The sequence below is a fragment of the Poecilia reticulata genome, linkage group LG16 (assembly GCF_000633615.1).
Source record: "Poecilia reticulata strain Guanapo linkage group LG16, Guppy_female_1.0+MT, whole genome shotgun sequence".
Taxonomy (NCBI): Eukaryota; Metazoa; Chordata; class Actinopteri; order Cyprinodontiformes; family Poeciliidae; genus Poecilia; species Poecilia reticulata.
The window spans coordinates 19,880,091-19,897,161 of NC_024346.1; the positions used below are offsets into that span (position 1 = coordinate 19,880,091).

The 17,071-nt window shown below is 39.3% G+C and overlaps 1 protein-coding gene across 4 annotated transcripts in view; it reads left to right on the forward strand.

The window, feature by feature from the left end:
• Positions 1 to 17,071, forward strand: part of ptprub (protein tyrosine phosphatase receptor type Ub) — a 228,644-nt gene that overhangs the window by 173,171 nt on the left and 38,402 nt on the right. For 2 of the 4 annotated variants that reach the window (XM_008432338.2, XM_008432339.2), the window contains exons 13-17: positions 1,738 to 1,774; positions 7,248 to 7,386; positions 8,292 to 8,315; positions 9,408 to 9,556; positions 10,101 to 10,288. In XM_008432338.2, the coding sequence (XP_008430560.1) occupies positions 1,738 to 1,774; positions 7,248 to 7,386; positions 8,292 to 8,315; positions 9,408 to 9,556; positions 10,101 to 10,288 (537 nt within the window). The remainder of the gene's footprint in view (positions 1 to 1,737; positions 1,775 to 7,247; positions 7,387 to 8,291; positions 8,316 to 9,407; positions 9,557 to 10,100; positions 10,289 to 17,071) is intronic. The other 2 variants (XM_008432340.2, XM_008432341.2) reach the window with 1 other exon arrangement.

Genomic DNA, 17,071 nt, shown 5'->3' on the forward strand with positions numbered 1-17,071 from the left:
GACTATGAATTTGCTCCTGTCATTTGATCAATTAAGACATGTTTCTTCTTTTTGTGTTTTGAAGGTCAGCTTAAAACATGGTCATGTTTCAGATGCGTGAAGTGCATAAACGTTTAACGTTTTCTCCGATCCTGAGATCTTGAGCAGGAGTGCATCCAGTCTCACACAAATAGAACTGTCAGTATAAATGGAAGATAATGAGGCTATTTTAACATTTTGAATTACATGAATTATTCTCTGGTGAATCACAAAGTCACATTGAGCAATATCATGCAATAAAACTCAGTACCTACTCTTCAAAAACCTTTTAAAAAGTCATATGTTTTGCTGTGCTGAAAATGTAAGAGCCAGGTAGAGTACACACAGATGTGATACAACATTTTCTTACACTCATCATGGCAAAGAATGTCATTTTGGGCGTGTTGTTATTCAGTTGTGCCATTTTTTTAAGATTGAAATGTCTGTAGTGAGTATTAAAAACAAGACCTGTGTGCAGAAGTTTTCATTTATTCTTTCTCTTCACTAGTGAGTCAGAATTATACATACAAATTTAATTGTGTGTTTACTTTCGTGAATGTTTTATTGAAAGGCCCTTAAGACAATTAACCTAAACCACGTCCATTTACAAACTCCATAGTTTTGACTTGGTATTTGGCAATTTGTTAATATTTATTTTACAAAGTAAACCCCAGTAAACCAGGCCCTCAGAATGATGCTACCACCACCGTTGGTGCAAATTGAGTCATAGAAAGCATTTTTCTTGCTCATGTTGATCGCTTTGTTTTTTGATAAATAAAGCAAGCTCACCTGAAAATTTTTAAAACCCTGAGTTTATTTGTTTTTTATCTTTTATGTGGATGGCAGAAAATCTGTAAGAAAAAAATAAAGCTTGTGCAACTGATTGTTGTTTTCAAAGTTTATTAAATGTGTGTATCATTTGGTCTTTCCAGACCACAAAATAGTTCAAACTCAATATTTCAAAGCTTAAAGTAAAAGTGACATTGACAGCAATGATGAGTGAATGTAAACTTCTGGCTCTCAGCATGGCAGCATGTGGCTGTAGGCGTGCAGATTAAAATGCTGAATTATAAGCATGTTTGAAGTGACCATCAGCAATGGCAATTTAAAATAGCAATTTAACCAGAGTTTAAGAAAATCCAAATAGGCAAAAATTGCTATAATTGTCCCATAGTGCCTTAATTGGCATCTGTAAATGTAAATTTGATAATAAATCTCCTCCATGGGGGTGTGCAGGATGGAATTGGATTACAGTCTTGGATCTCATTAGAGTTATTTGACAAAGGTCCTTTTCATAACGCTGAGATGTCATCAGATGAAATCTGAATAAAATTAATTCGTTTTCATCGTGGGGCACTGGTCTGAAACCCTCCTTTTAATTACACTTTCTTTATTTCAGCTCCCATCTTTTCTCCCTCAGTGAAAAAAAAGCCCTATGATCTTCTTTACACACTTCACCACAGCTCTCAGGTTCTAGATATTTTACTTTAATATTGTTTGATAATTTGCACTTTTACTTCATATCAGGATCAGTATTGTCTGCTATGTTTACTTGCCTTTGGATGAAACACACATTCATGTCAATTAATTAGTCTTTATCTTTCGTCATACTCTCAGCGATGTGATTTATGCCGTCCTACTTTCTTCTATCATTTGTTTATCATGTAAAATGCTAAGTGACGCCTCTCCACTGACAGCTGTGTTTTCTTTGCATTTCAGGAATCCAGAATTAACTGCATCCGCATCGCTCGCAAAGGTAATTCAAAAAGTTTTCTCTAAACTTGCAAATCTTATACGCTAATTCTTTTTACCTTTTAGCAAGCCAGTGTATCTTGGCATGAAAAGCCATGAACAAACCATGAAGATGCAGTGTACTTTACGTGTGTGCTACACCGTTGTTTACCCTTTTCTTAAGTACAAAGGTTTGGATCCGGACATATTTTCTCTGATGGTTTCTTGTTGTTCAGCAGTGGGCCCCAGAGAAAAGGGCAACGAGCAGGGAGGGATTAGAGGTCAGGCTTTCATCCTGCCTGTTTGGGGGCAGACAGTGGGATACACCACATCAAACCAGTCTCTTTGTTCTCATCAGCAGCCCACCAGATAGCTACATCAGAGAGCTCTGACCTCGGTGCATCCAAAAGGGTTCTCCAGATCAAAACTTCCAGATGGAGCTACCTTGGCCTATCAGTACAAGAAAGTGCTGCCCCCCTCCTTCTCTTCCTCCTCTGCACCTCCATGTTTTGATTCAAAGAGACATGAAAAGGGCAGAAAAATTGACTCTAAGTCCTGATGGCAGGAGAGTCTCTGTGCCACAGTACGCTGTCATATCATGGCGAATAAAAGTCATGTATTTATAGTTATCAGTGCTGCAACAGTAAGCGGAGCCTTGTAAGTCAATTGATTTAGAGGGTTGTCTCTTTTTTCGTTTTCTTTTTTTTTTTTTTTTTGAGAAGGACTCCTTTTGTGGCTACATTACGAGAGATGAGGCTCTCCTCAAGCATAAAGCCAAAAGGCAAAGCTCGGCTCTCACTCCATCTGCCTCTCACTACTCAGTCGGGCATCAGCTAATTATGCTTTCTTACAGCAAAGAACTGAACGCTGAACTGAAGGCCTCATGCCTTTTTTTGACACAAAATGCTGAAAAAGAAGGGAAAAAAAACAGTGGTGCAGCAAGATATTAAAATTTTTTTTATAAAAAGACGGGAAACAGAAGAGAACATAACCTAAAAGCAAGATGAGTACTGCACTCTTAGGATTTAGCTGATTTCCTGGGGTTGCATGTAGGCCGATGCTTTGCATTTTAGTCTGAGCAAGTCCAAGTCAAGGCTCACATCACTGAAGGCCAAGTACAAAATGACTAGACTAACCATTTCATCATCAAATCTATGACATAAAGGAAATGGTATGAAGAAAAATGGTTGCAATAAATTTTTTAAACAATCAGAATAAAAAGGAACGGAACACAAGAGTATGCTGCACTGTGCAGTCATCTTTTTTGTCAAAAAAAGAAAGAAAGCAGGCATCCTTTTTGTTTCACTCTGCAATCATGTGCCATTTATTTCAGTCTGACCCATTAAATCCCAACAAAATAAATAGAATTTTGTGGTTTTATTGTGACAGAATGCGATTTAGTTGAATAATGGATGAATAATCTTACAAGGCACCAAAACAAAACATACTTGAAGTTCATAAAATGCATTTCCACATTTACTACTCTTTCTATACTAAACACGTATTTCTCATTTGAATGATAGATCGGGATACATGCAACTGGAGAAGGTTATTTGTAAACAGACATATTTTATTCTCTTTTTGGTAATTGAAACCATATAACAAAATACCGTTTTATCGATCAAAACTAAACTTTCTCATTATTGTCATGGTGCTTAAATCTTTTATCCATCCATTTTCTTTACACCCTTGTCCCTTAGTGGGGTCGGGAGGGTTGCTGGTGCCCATCTCCAGCTAACGTTCCGGGCGAGAGGCGGGGTACACCCTGGACAGGTCGCCAGTCTGTTGCAGGGCAGTTTTTTATTTATTCCATCCATCCATCCATTTTCTTTACACCCTTGTCCCTTAGTGGGGTCGGGAGGGTTGCTGGTGCCCATCTCCAGCTAACGTTCCGGGCGAGAGGCAGGGTACACCCTGGGCAGGTTGCCAGTCTGAGACACACAGGACAAACAAACATGCACACACACACACTCACACCTAGGGGCAATTTGGAGAGGCCAATTAACCTGACAGTCATGTTTTTTGGACTGTGGGAGGAAACCGGAGTACCCGGAGAAAACCCACACATACACAGGGAGAACATGCAAACTCCATGCAGAAAGACCAGGGCCGGGAATCGAACCCAGAACCTTCTTGCTGCAAGGCAACAGCTCTACCAACTGCGCCACTGTGCAGCCCCTTAAATCTTTTAAATCACAACAATTTTGCCTTTGCTATTTTTCAGCCAGTTAACAGTAACTCACCGTGATATCCAATGATGAAGTAGATATCAATTTACAGTATTCAGTTGGATGTATGGATGAAATAAACTATGCATAACATTGAAAATGTATTACATGGGAAAATATTGAAATTTTTGAGTGTATTTACTTTATACTTTGTATGTGAGAAGTGTTGGCTTTTCATTTCAGGCTGCTCCACAGAAATGATTGGTATGCTGTATCCTTTAGAAATATAGGACTAATGGTCTCAGAGCAAATTGCAAATTTAGTAAAATTATTGCCAGCATTACTTTCTAAATTAATCCAACATGCTATAATCGTGAAAGCTCCAGCTTATTTCCAGTTCTAAGGTGCTCCAGGAGTTTTTTCTTTTTTTTTTTTGGCTTTCAATGATTTCTCGACCATTAACATAGCCTCCGCATTATCAGGTCCTGAGCCATTATTATCAAGCAGCCCATCACCAGTAAAGTGGAGGCAAATGATTCTGGCTTGGATAACAGAGCTGGAGATTACATTTCAACTTCCAGGTGACAGTTTAATTAAGGATCCTCTGGCAGGCACAACACAACAATAGACTTCCATTTCTTTTCTAAGTGCCAATTTCCACCACGGGGCAGCAGGAAGGTGCTTGGATTCATGTGGAAATCTATTTCATGCTCCTGTTTGGCTTAATGGAAATTTTGAAGCTAAATATGACAAAACAGCCTTATCTGTCCAAAACATTGTGGAACTGAAATTGATTTTCCTCAGCTCCTCATCTAAATCTTAAACCGGTATATCCCTTTATTGGAGTAATATTAAAGGAAAAGACAATGGAATAAACAGAGTATGTTACTGCGAGGAGTTTTCAAATCGATCAGCTTTCTGATGGGATGAATTATTTGTGTTTTGGTTTACAGGAGCCACGTTTTCCAAAAAAAAAAAAAAAACTCTTTCCAACACTGGTGCATAGGAAAAACACCTGTTAGATGCTTTATCAATAAATGGGACACAGACCTATCCAGAGCAACATGGCAACACAAAAGCTATCCTAAAATGAGACCAGTGGCTCATTTTCTCCACTCCACTAAGCCAGACGCTCATCACTTATTAAAAGCCCGGAAAAATAATGAAATGATTCTGTACTACTTTCATCTTTATTTGGGATGAGGGTTCAAAAGCACTGCCCTTGGCTGCTGATAGTTGGGCTAAAGGATGGCTGTATTTTCATTGTCCCTGCCCTAGATCTGATTTCCCCCCCTCAGCACACTGTGAGATAGCACTCTATCCCCAGGCGTGCTCTGACTTTCTCCTGCTCTCCAGATAGTTTGAGCTGTTCCAATGGGATCAGAAGGGCTGGTTTCAGGGCTGTCAAAGCCTGGAGGACAGGCTGGCAGTAGGGAGGAGGAAAAAAAAAAACTAGATCAGTGGGCCCCTATAACAAGACAAAGGCAGCCCCTCTGCTCAGCTCCATTTACATAAGTATGAAGCTTTACGGTAGAGAAATGAATAACCTGCTATTATGATAATGACCTTTTTATTGGCTAAGAGACACCAGGGCACCTTGAGATTATGCTGCAGGCCTGAGTAGATTATTTTGACTGGGAATGCTATATTTAATTCATTTTCTGCTTAAAAGTCACCTTTAAAGTTTCATTGTATGTTTCGCACCTCAGCTATACAGAGATGTTTCGTTATGGTCATGTTAGGGCCGATGCGATCTTGAGAAAAACAGGACCAGCCGGTAACCAATGACATATTTCTTTCAGAGAGTAAACCAGAAAAGGTGATTTCTTTGCCATTTTCAGAGTTATGTACCCAACTATAATAATAGAAAGTTGAGTGGAAGGAAAAAGTGTTGCAGAAACAGTGGCCACCACAGGCTAAAGTGAACTGTGCTGCAAAGCTCATTCAAAACTTTGGGAAGAGTCACATTAGGTGGACTGCAGCTAGAGATGTAAACAGGACATGAGCTACAACGGCCATATTCCTTGTGCTAAGCCAGAACCAGAGGAGATTAAATCAGAAGCATCTCACATTGGCCAAGGAGAATAAGTAGTGGTCTGCTGCTCAGCAATTTAAATTCCTTCTTTTGGAAAAAAGTTCATTTTTAATTCCATGTAGAAATCAACACCTCAGAGTTGCAAGGGACAGTGGGGAGCCACAGAATCCGATTTGCTTGAGGTCAGCAATCAGCAGTAGTTTTGATGTTGGCCCCCTGCGTTCTATCTGGTGTAAAGTCAGTGTAGCAGGAGTTTGTCCCTGCCCACACTGCCAACAGTACTAATTCCTGGCTTTAAGAGTGTTTTATCACTGTTAGTTGTTGGCCTAAACAACATTGACCTAAACCCAATAGAAAATGTAAGTAACGATGTCGAGGCAAGCTGAAGCCCACTATTAAAGCAATCGGGGCTTTCAAAACATTTCAGCGGAGCCAGAGGCAGAGAAACTCCATGCTACACCGCACTGATGCAGTAAATTACAAGACAAGTCCACAGAGTGTGGATACTGTGCAGAGTATGAACATCCCTCTCAGCAGAGCGACATTTCTCTGTAAAAATACCCTTTTTCCAATTGTCTTTATGTTCATTTTTTATGAGAAACACAAAAAAACTAACATAATAATATTAATGTGAATTAATGAATGAGATTTATATTTTTATAATATTCCAATTTATTAAGATGGACTCTTATGACTATACAGTAGACAATAGTATTCTTTCCTAGTGAGAGCAAATCACCTATTTAGTCAAATAAAAGCAATGACACATTTTTAAAAGTAATTGTTTTTAATAGATACAGCACTGATTTAATCATGTGTTTAGGTTTTTTTTTTTTTTTGTCACTGCTCAAAGTTGTTCTGTTGACAGAAAATAAGTTAAAAAGCAACCGAAACCAAGAAAAACTAACTATTTTGAGAAATCTCTTTTTAACAACTATTGATCAAAATGGCACACACACACAAAAAAAAAACAATAAACCTGGATCTTTGGATACAAAATTTAAAATAATAAGTTATAGTTGAAATATTTTTCAGAATTGTGTATTTCTGTAGAAATGCCAGGTTTGTTGCATTGTCTACTATACTGAAGGCATTTCATTTTTTGTTAATTATTTTCACAGGAAGTGATCACTAAGACGAAGAGACCAATTTGGATTGTTGGAAAATACGCTTCCTTTTTTTTTTTTTTCCCCCAACAAAAGACATCCATAAATGACAGCCTCGTGAGAGTGTTTCTTCCAAATCTTACCTTATGCCTTCTTGTTGTTTCTTTGCTTTTATGTTCTCGCTTCCAGTCGCCTGCAAGGATCACCAGAGAGCTCTGGAGGTGTCTCAGCACTCTGAAGAGATGGGGCTGATCCTCGGCGTGTGCGTTGGAGGCCTGGTGATCCTGATCCTCCTGCTCGGCGCTGTTATCATCATCATTAAGAAAGGGTAAATGACTCCTATATGACTTGTTCCATGCAAGACAAACACGCCTCATTTTGCTCAGTCATGCCGCATCTGCCGCATCTCTTCATTTTGTTGTTTAAAAAGAGCTCAGCGACTACCTTCTGTGCACTTGCTGAACTTTGCTAAAGGTCACGCTTTCTAGGGAAGAGCAGGACCAACAAGCAACGCTGCGTTGTTTTCCCGCCCCAGAGGGAGCAAACAGCTCACATGCGCAGAGCCCATCTGAGTGTGAAGTATTTAATTAAAGGCGGATGCAATTCAATTAACCACTTAATTACGCACACCGAGAAGAGGCCTGACCCTTAAATGAGATGGCAATTGGGAGAGGAAAGGTGTCCCTTCTGAGATTATTAGCCAATGATCCCATGAGTAAATTATATCCACCTTTAGCTCTTCTACTTAGATAACTGCACCTTCAGTTTTTTTTCTAAGTCAAAGTGCCCGATAGGAAAAAAGAAATATCAATAAGGAGCAGAGCTCTGCACAGAAGGAGTGGGAACTGCTTGTTCACCATTCAAAAGGCTGACACAGCATTTTTGGTAATATTGAAGTCGCTGCTATTCTGGACACTGGCTCCTGAGCCTCTGTAGTTTTTGTCCCAGAGAATTGATTGCCAGATTGGCTGTGACGGGAAGCTACGTGGCCCAGTGCAACGCGACGGCCAGAAAACGAGTCGATTGAAAGTTTGTCCGCCTCGCCGTGTGTTTGATCTGCCAGCTGCTGCTTGAACTGCTCGCATGTGTCATATGGCCACCTGCACAGCTGGACTCTTTATTTTCACTGTAATCAATGCATTCTGCCCTCAGCTGGCATCGCTTTCATCTTACATATCTTCTTTCTCTTGATTTTCCTTCCCCACCACCCTCCCTTTGCTGCGCTCTTGCCAGAAGGGACCACTACTCTTATTATCCGTAAGTGTCTCCACCTCTCATTTACTGATTCATCATTTACACGCTTGAGCTCCTGCTTGTCAGTCATCAGTTGAAGGGGAAATTCAACCCAGTATTTTTCTTTTTTTTTCGTATTTAAAATACAGTGCTTTGAATACCCCTTGAGCATCTCTTTGTTTTGTCACATTATAACAAAAATTGCAATGCATTTTTGTTGGGATTTTTTTCTTGGGAGCGGGGCGGGGGTAAAATGGAAGGAAAACAACTTTCAAAAGTTGTTGCGCCTAATTAACCTAAGCTAAGAAATCAGAATCAACTCATGTGTAATTGAAACTTTTTATAAATACAGCTGTTCTGTAAACGCTTCAAATGTTTGACATCCAAGAGGACAAAGGTAACTCTGGCGAGATCAGTCACTCAACAGATCTGGTCTTTATTAACGACTGAAATAAAGACAGGCATTGTTGCAAGATAGCCTGAGAAGCAGTTTGCCACACAGTGTGGAGAACACCTGGAACATCTCGTCAGATGAGAATAAAATGTAACTTTTTGGCTGGAACCTTTCAGTAGGACAATCACTCTGAACATACGTAAAGGCGGGATACAACAAAATGGCTTAGATCAAAGCAAATTCAGTTGAGAATCTGTGACAAGACTTAAAGACTTCTGTTCAAAGTCACTCTGCAGACTGACTGAGACTGAGCTCTTTGGCAAAGAGGAATCAACAAAAAAAATAGACATACACCAAAATACTGTCGGTTTCGGAGAGACTTGACTGAGGAGAGCTAAATACAAATACAAGCCATGTATCATTTTCCTTCCACTTTATATTGAGGCACCACTTTGTGTTGCTCTGTCACATAAATGACAAAAAATGTACGTTATATTTTGTGGTTTTAATGTGACCAAATGTAAAGTAGTCCATACTTTTCCAAGGTCTTTGCGTATTTCATTTATCGATTATCCTGCTACTTTTTCAGCTTGTATCTTCATGTTGTAACTCCAAAGGTTGTTTCTTACAAAATAAGTTTCCTTTGTTCTGTGTTTTCTTCTGTTGTTCATATCTGGTGTCTCTTGTACAATAACTTTCCCTCCACCTTCTTTTGTTATCAGGAAACCGGTAAACAAGACTCCTATTACGTACCGGCAGGAGAAGAGCCACATGGGCTCCTTGGAGCGCAGTTTCACTGACCAGAGCACCCTGCAGGAGGACGAAAGAATGGCTCTGTCCTTCATGGACGCACATACATGCGGAACAAGAAGTAAGACAGCTATACTTTGGTTCACACAAGCTGCCTTAAAACATTAAATACAGTAAGAGTTTTCAAATGCAGATTGACCTAGATCTAGTTTGATAACAGACCAAATATTTTTCCAGTTTTTTTTTTCCTTTTGACCCCAGAATATTGAGCAAACTGGAAGTCTTTTGTGTAACGAGAGAAAACATGCATAAACCATTTGAAGTTTTGACTCTGTGATTAAAATTCCTAAAAAAAAATAAAAAAAATAATAATAATTGGATTATTTGTTTAATAAATATAGTTCTAGCTTAGTTTATTTTATGAGTAGGTAAAAAAAAAAACACAATATTTTTGGTGATTTTAGTTTTAAATTTTTTTTATTTTTTTTGGCCTTCCAGTATTTTTAAGGTAATGATACCAGGCATACTTTAGACCTCTGCCTAGTGAATCAGTCCAAATTAAGAGCAGGTAAATATTTTACAGGAACCCTCCTGTTCTGTGAATGTTAGAGATTTAGATTCTTGCTAAAGCTGCCATTGTGCCTTTTTTTTTTTTTCTTTTTTAGGTGATGCTCGTAGTTCGGTGAACGAGGCCAGCAGCCTGCTAGGGGGCTCCCCGAGGCACCAGTGCGGACGTAAAGGCTCCCCCTACCACACGGGACAGCTCCATCCTGCAGTCCGGGTGGCCGACCTCCTCCAGCACATCAACCAGATGAAGACTGCCGAGGGCTACGGCTTTAAACAGGAATATGAGGTGAAAGGGGCACTGTTACAGTCTGTTCTCCCGCTGACATTATAAAACAACTTAGACAGCTCTGTGTCTGAGACCCAGGAGGTATAGCAAGTCTTCCACTCACAGGAAGGTTAGAGGTTAATGCCTTAAGTCTCTGGCCTGCATGCCAAATGTGCTTGTGATATACCGTACACTGACTGCCAGACTCCCTCCAGTGTGTGTGACAGAAGAGGAACTGTAACGTACTGCTGCTGGTGCATTGCTCATGACTGCTATGGAAAATATGAAATGCCCCAGCACTTTAAAAACAACAGCAAAGCCGACAGGAGTGCTGTGAAATAAAATCAAAGATAAAAACACCGACCAGAGAACAGCAGGTACACCAACACAGAAACATAAAATCTGAGATGTTAATAAAAGTTAGAGGATGTATGTGTATTTGCTTTTGTAGCCTGTCCAGTGTAACATCTGCTGGGAAAAACTCCAGCTCCCCTGCATCCAGGCGAGGAGTAGCTACAGAGAATGGATGGAGCATGGATAGGAATTTCACAGTTTTAGAAACCCATTTGCTACTTTTCCCTCTTAGTCCTAACATTTGTCAGGTTTGGTTTTTAGGGTGTCGCACTGTAACTCAGAGATGCGGTGCCAGTGTCTGTATCTAAAATCATAGGTGTGTTTTCTAATATTTCAGTATAAATGATATTACTTTTATTACATCCACACAAACAAGCAATGCAAATTTACATAAACTGTTAACTTAATTCTTTAAATATTTTTACAAAATATTAGTCAGAGATCCATCCATCCACCCACAGATTGTCTATTTGTCTCTGAAGGGTGGCAGGGTGATGTTGTCTATCTCCAGTGGTCATTGGGTGTGAGGCGGGGTACTTCCTGGACAAATCGTAGCCAATTTTTTAAATCTGTTTTCTGACAATGATAGTATTTTTTTTATAGTATATTATGCTGCATAAACTTATTTCTAACCTTTTTCAATAGGTAAAAAACAAACAAACTCCTATAGACATTTTAAAGTAACCCACTGATTTGTTTTCTTTTTAGAGGCTCTTACTTTACATTTTCTTTTTCTTCTATCTGCATTTGTAATTTACTTTCATGGCTGTGTTAGCAAATTATTACATCAATAATTAGCAGATGCTTTTAAGAGACACTTCATTGTCTTCTTTTAAAACTCTGCGCCAGGTCAAGACTCCTTCATGACATCCACAAAAACTCAAACATTTCTGAATCATATATGGAAAACCTAATTTTATTGACAAGACAAGCAAGCTGTTTTTATGTCCTTAGACTCGACATATACTTCTGTTTCCTGCAGCTTTCTTGCCTAGCCCACTACACTCACACCACAGCAGGTAAAATGATGTGTGATTTTCTGAACCCTACAAACTTTCTAAATTTATAGGGACAAAGAGCTCATATTTCTGAGCCTCCTCTAGAGTGGGAGGCTCAGATATATGTGAGGTTTCCGAGCCTTCAGCATCAGTGGTAGACAGGAAAACACCTAATTAGCTTGTTTGCAAAATAAGAGAAAGAATCAATTTTTTATAGACTGCTGTGCACTGCCATGCATGCCACTTTGTGAAAAAGCCAAAATTAAAATTTTACTGATCACTCTAAGTTGATCACCCCCAGGATTTGAAATGCTTTTTTTATTAACTTAGTTGCAGCAATTGACAATTGTAGAGTGTAGAGTGCAGAATGTAGAGTGCAGAAAATACTGCTATCTACGTGCAGGTGGTCTAAGCATGGCTTGAAATGTATATAGAACAAGGATTTCCTCCCTCACCAACTGCTTTGTGATCTGCTTTGTGTCAGAATCAGAGAAATTTCAGGAACCTATAGAGTATTCGCAACAGTGCACAGAGTTGCAAAACAAAAGGATGCCAGGTGTGGCCAGGCCATGCAGGTCTTTGGTCCTATCATGAATAAACTACTAGTTCTCTTCTTCGCTGCATCCAGGATGCCAAAGTGCTGCCACCATGACAGCCGTCACAGTCTCATAACATGCACTGGGGAGCACACTGTGTTCATGAAGCACCATAGAAGATATCAGATGTTCAGGCTGATTTTACAGTCCTGTTATAGACACAAGAACTAGTTTACAAATCCAAAACTACAATACAGTAAACTAAACAATGCAGTTTGAGACCGTAAGGAAGAAAAGCGGCTGACCTTACAGCTTTTCTGTCTTACAGTTGAGTTGTTGTGAAATATGCAACAGGTGCAAAAACTATACCTGACCATCTGAAATGACCATGCCTGGACTCAATCACTATGCCTGGACTCATCAATTTTGGCACAAAGCTGATTTCAAAAACCTTTTAGATCAATGACCCTAAGCTAAGCCTTGGAGTTGGATTAGTACAGTAAAGACCTCTCAGCTTTCCTATTGGGTAGCTGTGGCACCACTCATCTAATGCTGTTTTAGCTCTCCATTTATAGACAAATCATTCCAAAACAATATCTGCTCTCCTTCTGCTCTTTTAGATACAGTCTTGATGGATGTCAGTTGCTGTAGGTAGTTACACATCTTGTATATCATTGGAAAATTATCCACTTCCTTCATCATCTTAGATTTCAAGGAACTGGAGTTTTTTTTTTTTTTGTTTTTTTTTTCTGAGCAGTTTTCAGATGATACCAGGAAACTATAGCATCCTGAACATTTCCTAGTTCGGTCCCAAGAAGGCTTTTGGAGATATGTGTGACTTTGATTGGGAACGCTGTTGGTTCTAAATGCGTAATCAAAGGGTTGCCTTTACCGTTAAATACAGGTGCTCTATTTTGTGGTAGTGAACCAGTTCCAAGAATATTGCATGAGAAACATGCAAAATTTAAAAAATAAAGATGATTCAGTGAAGATTTTTTAGACGCAAGCACCCCTGACTGAAGAGTAAACATTATCTGAAACCACTGAACTTAATCACCAGAGCCAAAAAGGCATCTGAAGGACACCACTACTGTTCAGATGAATAGATCATCCTCATTTAGGCCAAAAGAAGACCTCTATTGTGATGGGAGGCCTGATGAGGTTAAACATCTCTGCCTCCTCCTACTGAGTCTCTGTCTGCTGCAGACAGATTGTTCTAAAGAGAGGAAGGGACAGTCTGTGAAGGTGAAGAATGATGAAAACTGTGGAAAAAAACAAAACAAAAAAACCCTTCTTCGATCTTTTTTTTCTTTTACCTCTAATGCGTTAAGAATTGTCTTCCTTCCCAGAAGCAATGTTGGTATTTACCTCTCTTTGTAAGATGTGGTGCAATGGAGGTGCAATAGGGTCATTAAGGATTTTTTCCAGTAGCAACACACACAGCATTAATCTCCCTGTTGTTCCCAAGCATAGCTCGACGGTGCTCATTTGATCTTTTAGGTGATAAGAATATAGAACATGTATTCTATTGGATTGACATTTGGAGGTCACTTGTTGGGACCTGCTGACATTTCTTTAAGCTCTTTGCAGCCTCGAGATGTTTTAATGTGAAAAATACTGCAATGGTGAGAGGTGGAAAGATGAATCATATTAGCGTTTATAAATAGGTTCCTGAAAGCTCAGTAGTTTCCTTTATGATTAGTTGTAAGATTCTAATGAAAGAAAGCTTACAAAGTTATGTCGAAGACTATATTGACAATAACAATGACTAACTTTAAGAAATAATTGCCTCGGAGACCTTTGTCAATTACAGGAAAACTAATATGAATGACACTTCACCTCCATGACCAAAGTAAACCATGTATAGAAAAGTAATAGGGATCAATGTACACTCTTAGCTTTTGATGTAAAAATTAACTTCTTTTCAGACACATTAGGAAATTCCCAAAAAACTGATATCTTTGGATTTCTGCAAAAAACTATCTTTACCTAGAAGAAATTCTTCACAAGATTGCTATAAAAATGTGATTTGAGGGCATAAATGTGACTATTTATGTATGAAATCGATACCAGCATCATCCTCAGAGGAGGGTTGATGATAGAGGTGGAATCCATGCCAGCAAATTGTCCTGATCAACGTACAGCTTTGTCCTTTTGTATTGGAAATAAAACAGGTGCTGAATACTTCTCATGCATTCTTTTGGGAAGTGACACATTTATTTTAGAGCCGGGATGTTTTCACAATTATTTAATAGCACAAAAATGTAGTAATGAAAATGACTAAAAATGACTAGTTACAAATGTGTTGGGACCTCAGAATCGTGTCATTTTGTGTCATTTACTGACAGAAACAAAATCCGGCATTCAGTTTTACTGCTTTTGAAAATCAGCTGGATCATCTAAATCAAAACTTAGAGTGCTTCCTAAACTTTTTGCCTCTTTGACCACTTTTTTTTTTCATAAAACTTTTAAGATTTTTGGAAGACTTTTTGCACCCTGTGCCCCCTTGGTATTTAATCCTCGATCGATCCATCAGTACAAAAAAAAAGTTTCCGTCATTGAACAAAGCTCATTCATCCCCTCACAGCAGCAATGGCGTCTAGCTGTATTATCCAGGCAGCACAATGGTGAACCCAGATCTCTGAAAACAATTGTGGCTGGGAGTTTAGCTTGCACCCTAGGGAGAAGTCCATCTCTGTCACCCAATGCCTGTGGCATTCATAGAGACAAGAAAACATCTTTTGTCTCCAATACATGGTGTCCCCCTCTGGAACTCTGCTTGTAGACTCATTAAATGGTCCCTCACGGCCAAAACACACTCCACTCTAAAAATCAATACACACCTCTTTTGTATTTTTTTACCCTCTCTGTGCTAAGTTTTGATGGATTGTGTCTCGCTATTATGAAGGAAAATGATGAGGACTATTATATTAGACTCACACTGCAGGCGTAGGTTTTTATTTCCCTGAGGAATACCTGCTTTCTGTAAAAACATTGATCAAGATTTTACTGTGGGCCAGTAAAGCGGATTGCGTGTGTGACGACCGCTTTCATATTCCCACCGGAACCGCAGCTAAACAACAGCTGAGCAGAACCCCCACCTGAGTACCAATATAACACTTTCGGTTTGGGAAACTGATTGATTCATTTAAAATTCAATCCACATCGTAGCTATATCAGTGACTTCTTGAAAACTGTGCTTATTTAATATAACAAGAGCTCAGAAGACATTTTATTATGTTTTATTATTACCTAAAATGTGTGATTTTCCTTCTTCTTTTTTTTTGGATCGAATCAGGAATTGAAAAATTCCTCAACATGTTTCAATTAAAAGAAAGCAGTCATTATCCGGAGCAGAGTCTGACTGACGTGGACTCATTTGTGTTATCACAACCATCCTACATTTCTGATCTCTGCAGTAAAGTCATCTAATCAACTCGCCCTGGGTGTTCTTTTTCTTGCTTTTAAAGGCCTGTCATTCCTTTGCTGTTTTTTTTCTCCACTATTTTTCACCCTCCTCTTTTTCTCTGTCATCTCTTGGGAACTGAGTGTCAGAGAGGTGGGAAGAGACAAAAAGAGGGCTTAGAGATGTTCTGTCAAAAATAAAAGCAAGCCAAGAGGAGAGAGGTGGACAGGGAAGGAAGCCATGAAGTAAAAGGGAGGGAACATAAATTTTGAGATTCAGAAAGAAACATCTAAAGAGGCAGGGCATGAAAGAGGAGGGAAAAAGTGAGGAGGAGGATGTAATCCCAGGCTGGATTTGGATGGTTCTTGGCTGTCTGTGAGGAGAACTGCGTTGTAATCCCCTGATCCCCATTCAAAATTGGGCAGAATTTCTACAAAATTTCTCTATAGTCTCAGAAAACTACAGGGACTGGACTCATATGGATGGGTATGCAGTGCATCCGGAAAGTATTCACAGCTCTTCACTTTTCCCACATTTTCTTATGTTCCAGCCTCATTCCAAATTGTGTTAAGTTAAACTTTTCCCTCAAAATTTCACACACAAATACCACATTATGACAACGCAGGAACAATTTTTATTAATAATAGTAAAAAAAAAAAAAGTATTCACAGCCTTTGCTTTAATACTTTGTTGATTAACCTTTGGTAGCAATTACTGCCTCAAGTCTTTTTAAATACGATGATCTTTGCTTATCTACCACCAGGTAGTTTCATCCATTCTTTGCCATTCTTGTCAAGATCCATCAGATTGAATGGGGTCTCAGCCCCTCCAGGACATTCACATAGTGAGCCATAGAGATGTTGGCCATGTGTTTTGGGTTGTTGTTCTGCTGACATTTGAACTCTAGACAGGCTGCCATGTGTCTTTAATTAAGGAGTGTCTTTCATCTGGCGATTCTACCGTACACATTGGTGGATTGCTGCAGATTGTTGTCCTTCTGGAAGGGTCTTCTTTCTCCATAGAGGAACGCTGAAGCTTTACAGAATGACCATCATGTTCTTGGTCACCTGATGGTGACTAAGGTCCTTCTTCGCCAATTGTGTTCAGCTTAAAGCTGAACTCTATGAAAAATCCTGCTGGTTCCAAACGTCTTCCATTTACGGACGATGGAGGCTGCTGAGCTCATTGGGACCTTTGAAGCAGCAGAAATGTTTTTAGATCCTTCCCAAGATTTGTGCCTCAAGACAGTCTTGTTTTGGGGGTATACAGACAATCCCTTTGATGTCATGCTTGATGTTTGACCTCTGACCTGCACTGTCAACTGTGCGTCTCCTTAAATCAAGTCCTCAATTGAAGTTGTCGCAATATCTCGGGAATGATGAGTGGAAACCTTTCAGTGCTTCATAACAAAGGCTGTGAACACTAGTATAAATGTGATTTTTTGTTTTTAATACATGTTGAAAAAACCTTTTTCCACATTGTCATAATGGGGCATTTGCATGTTGAATAC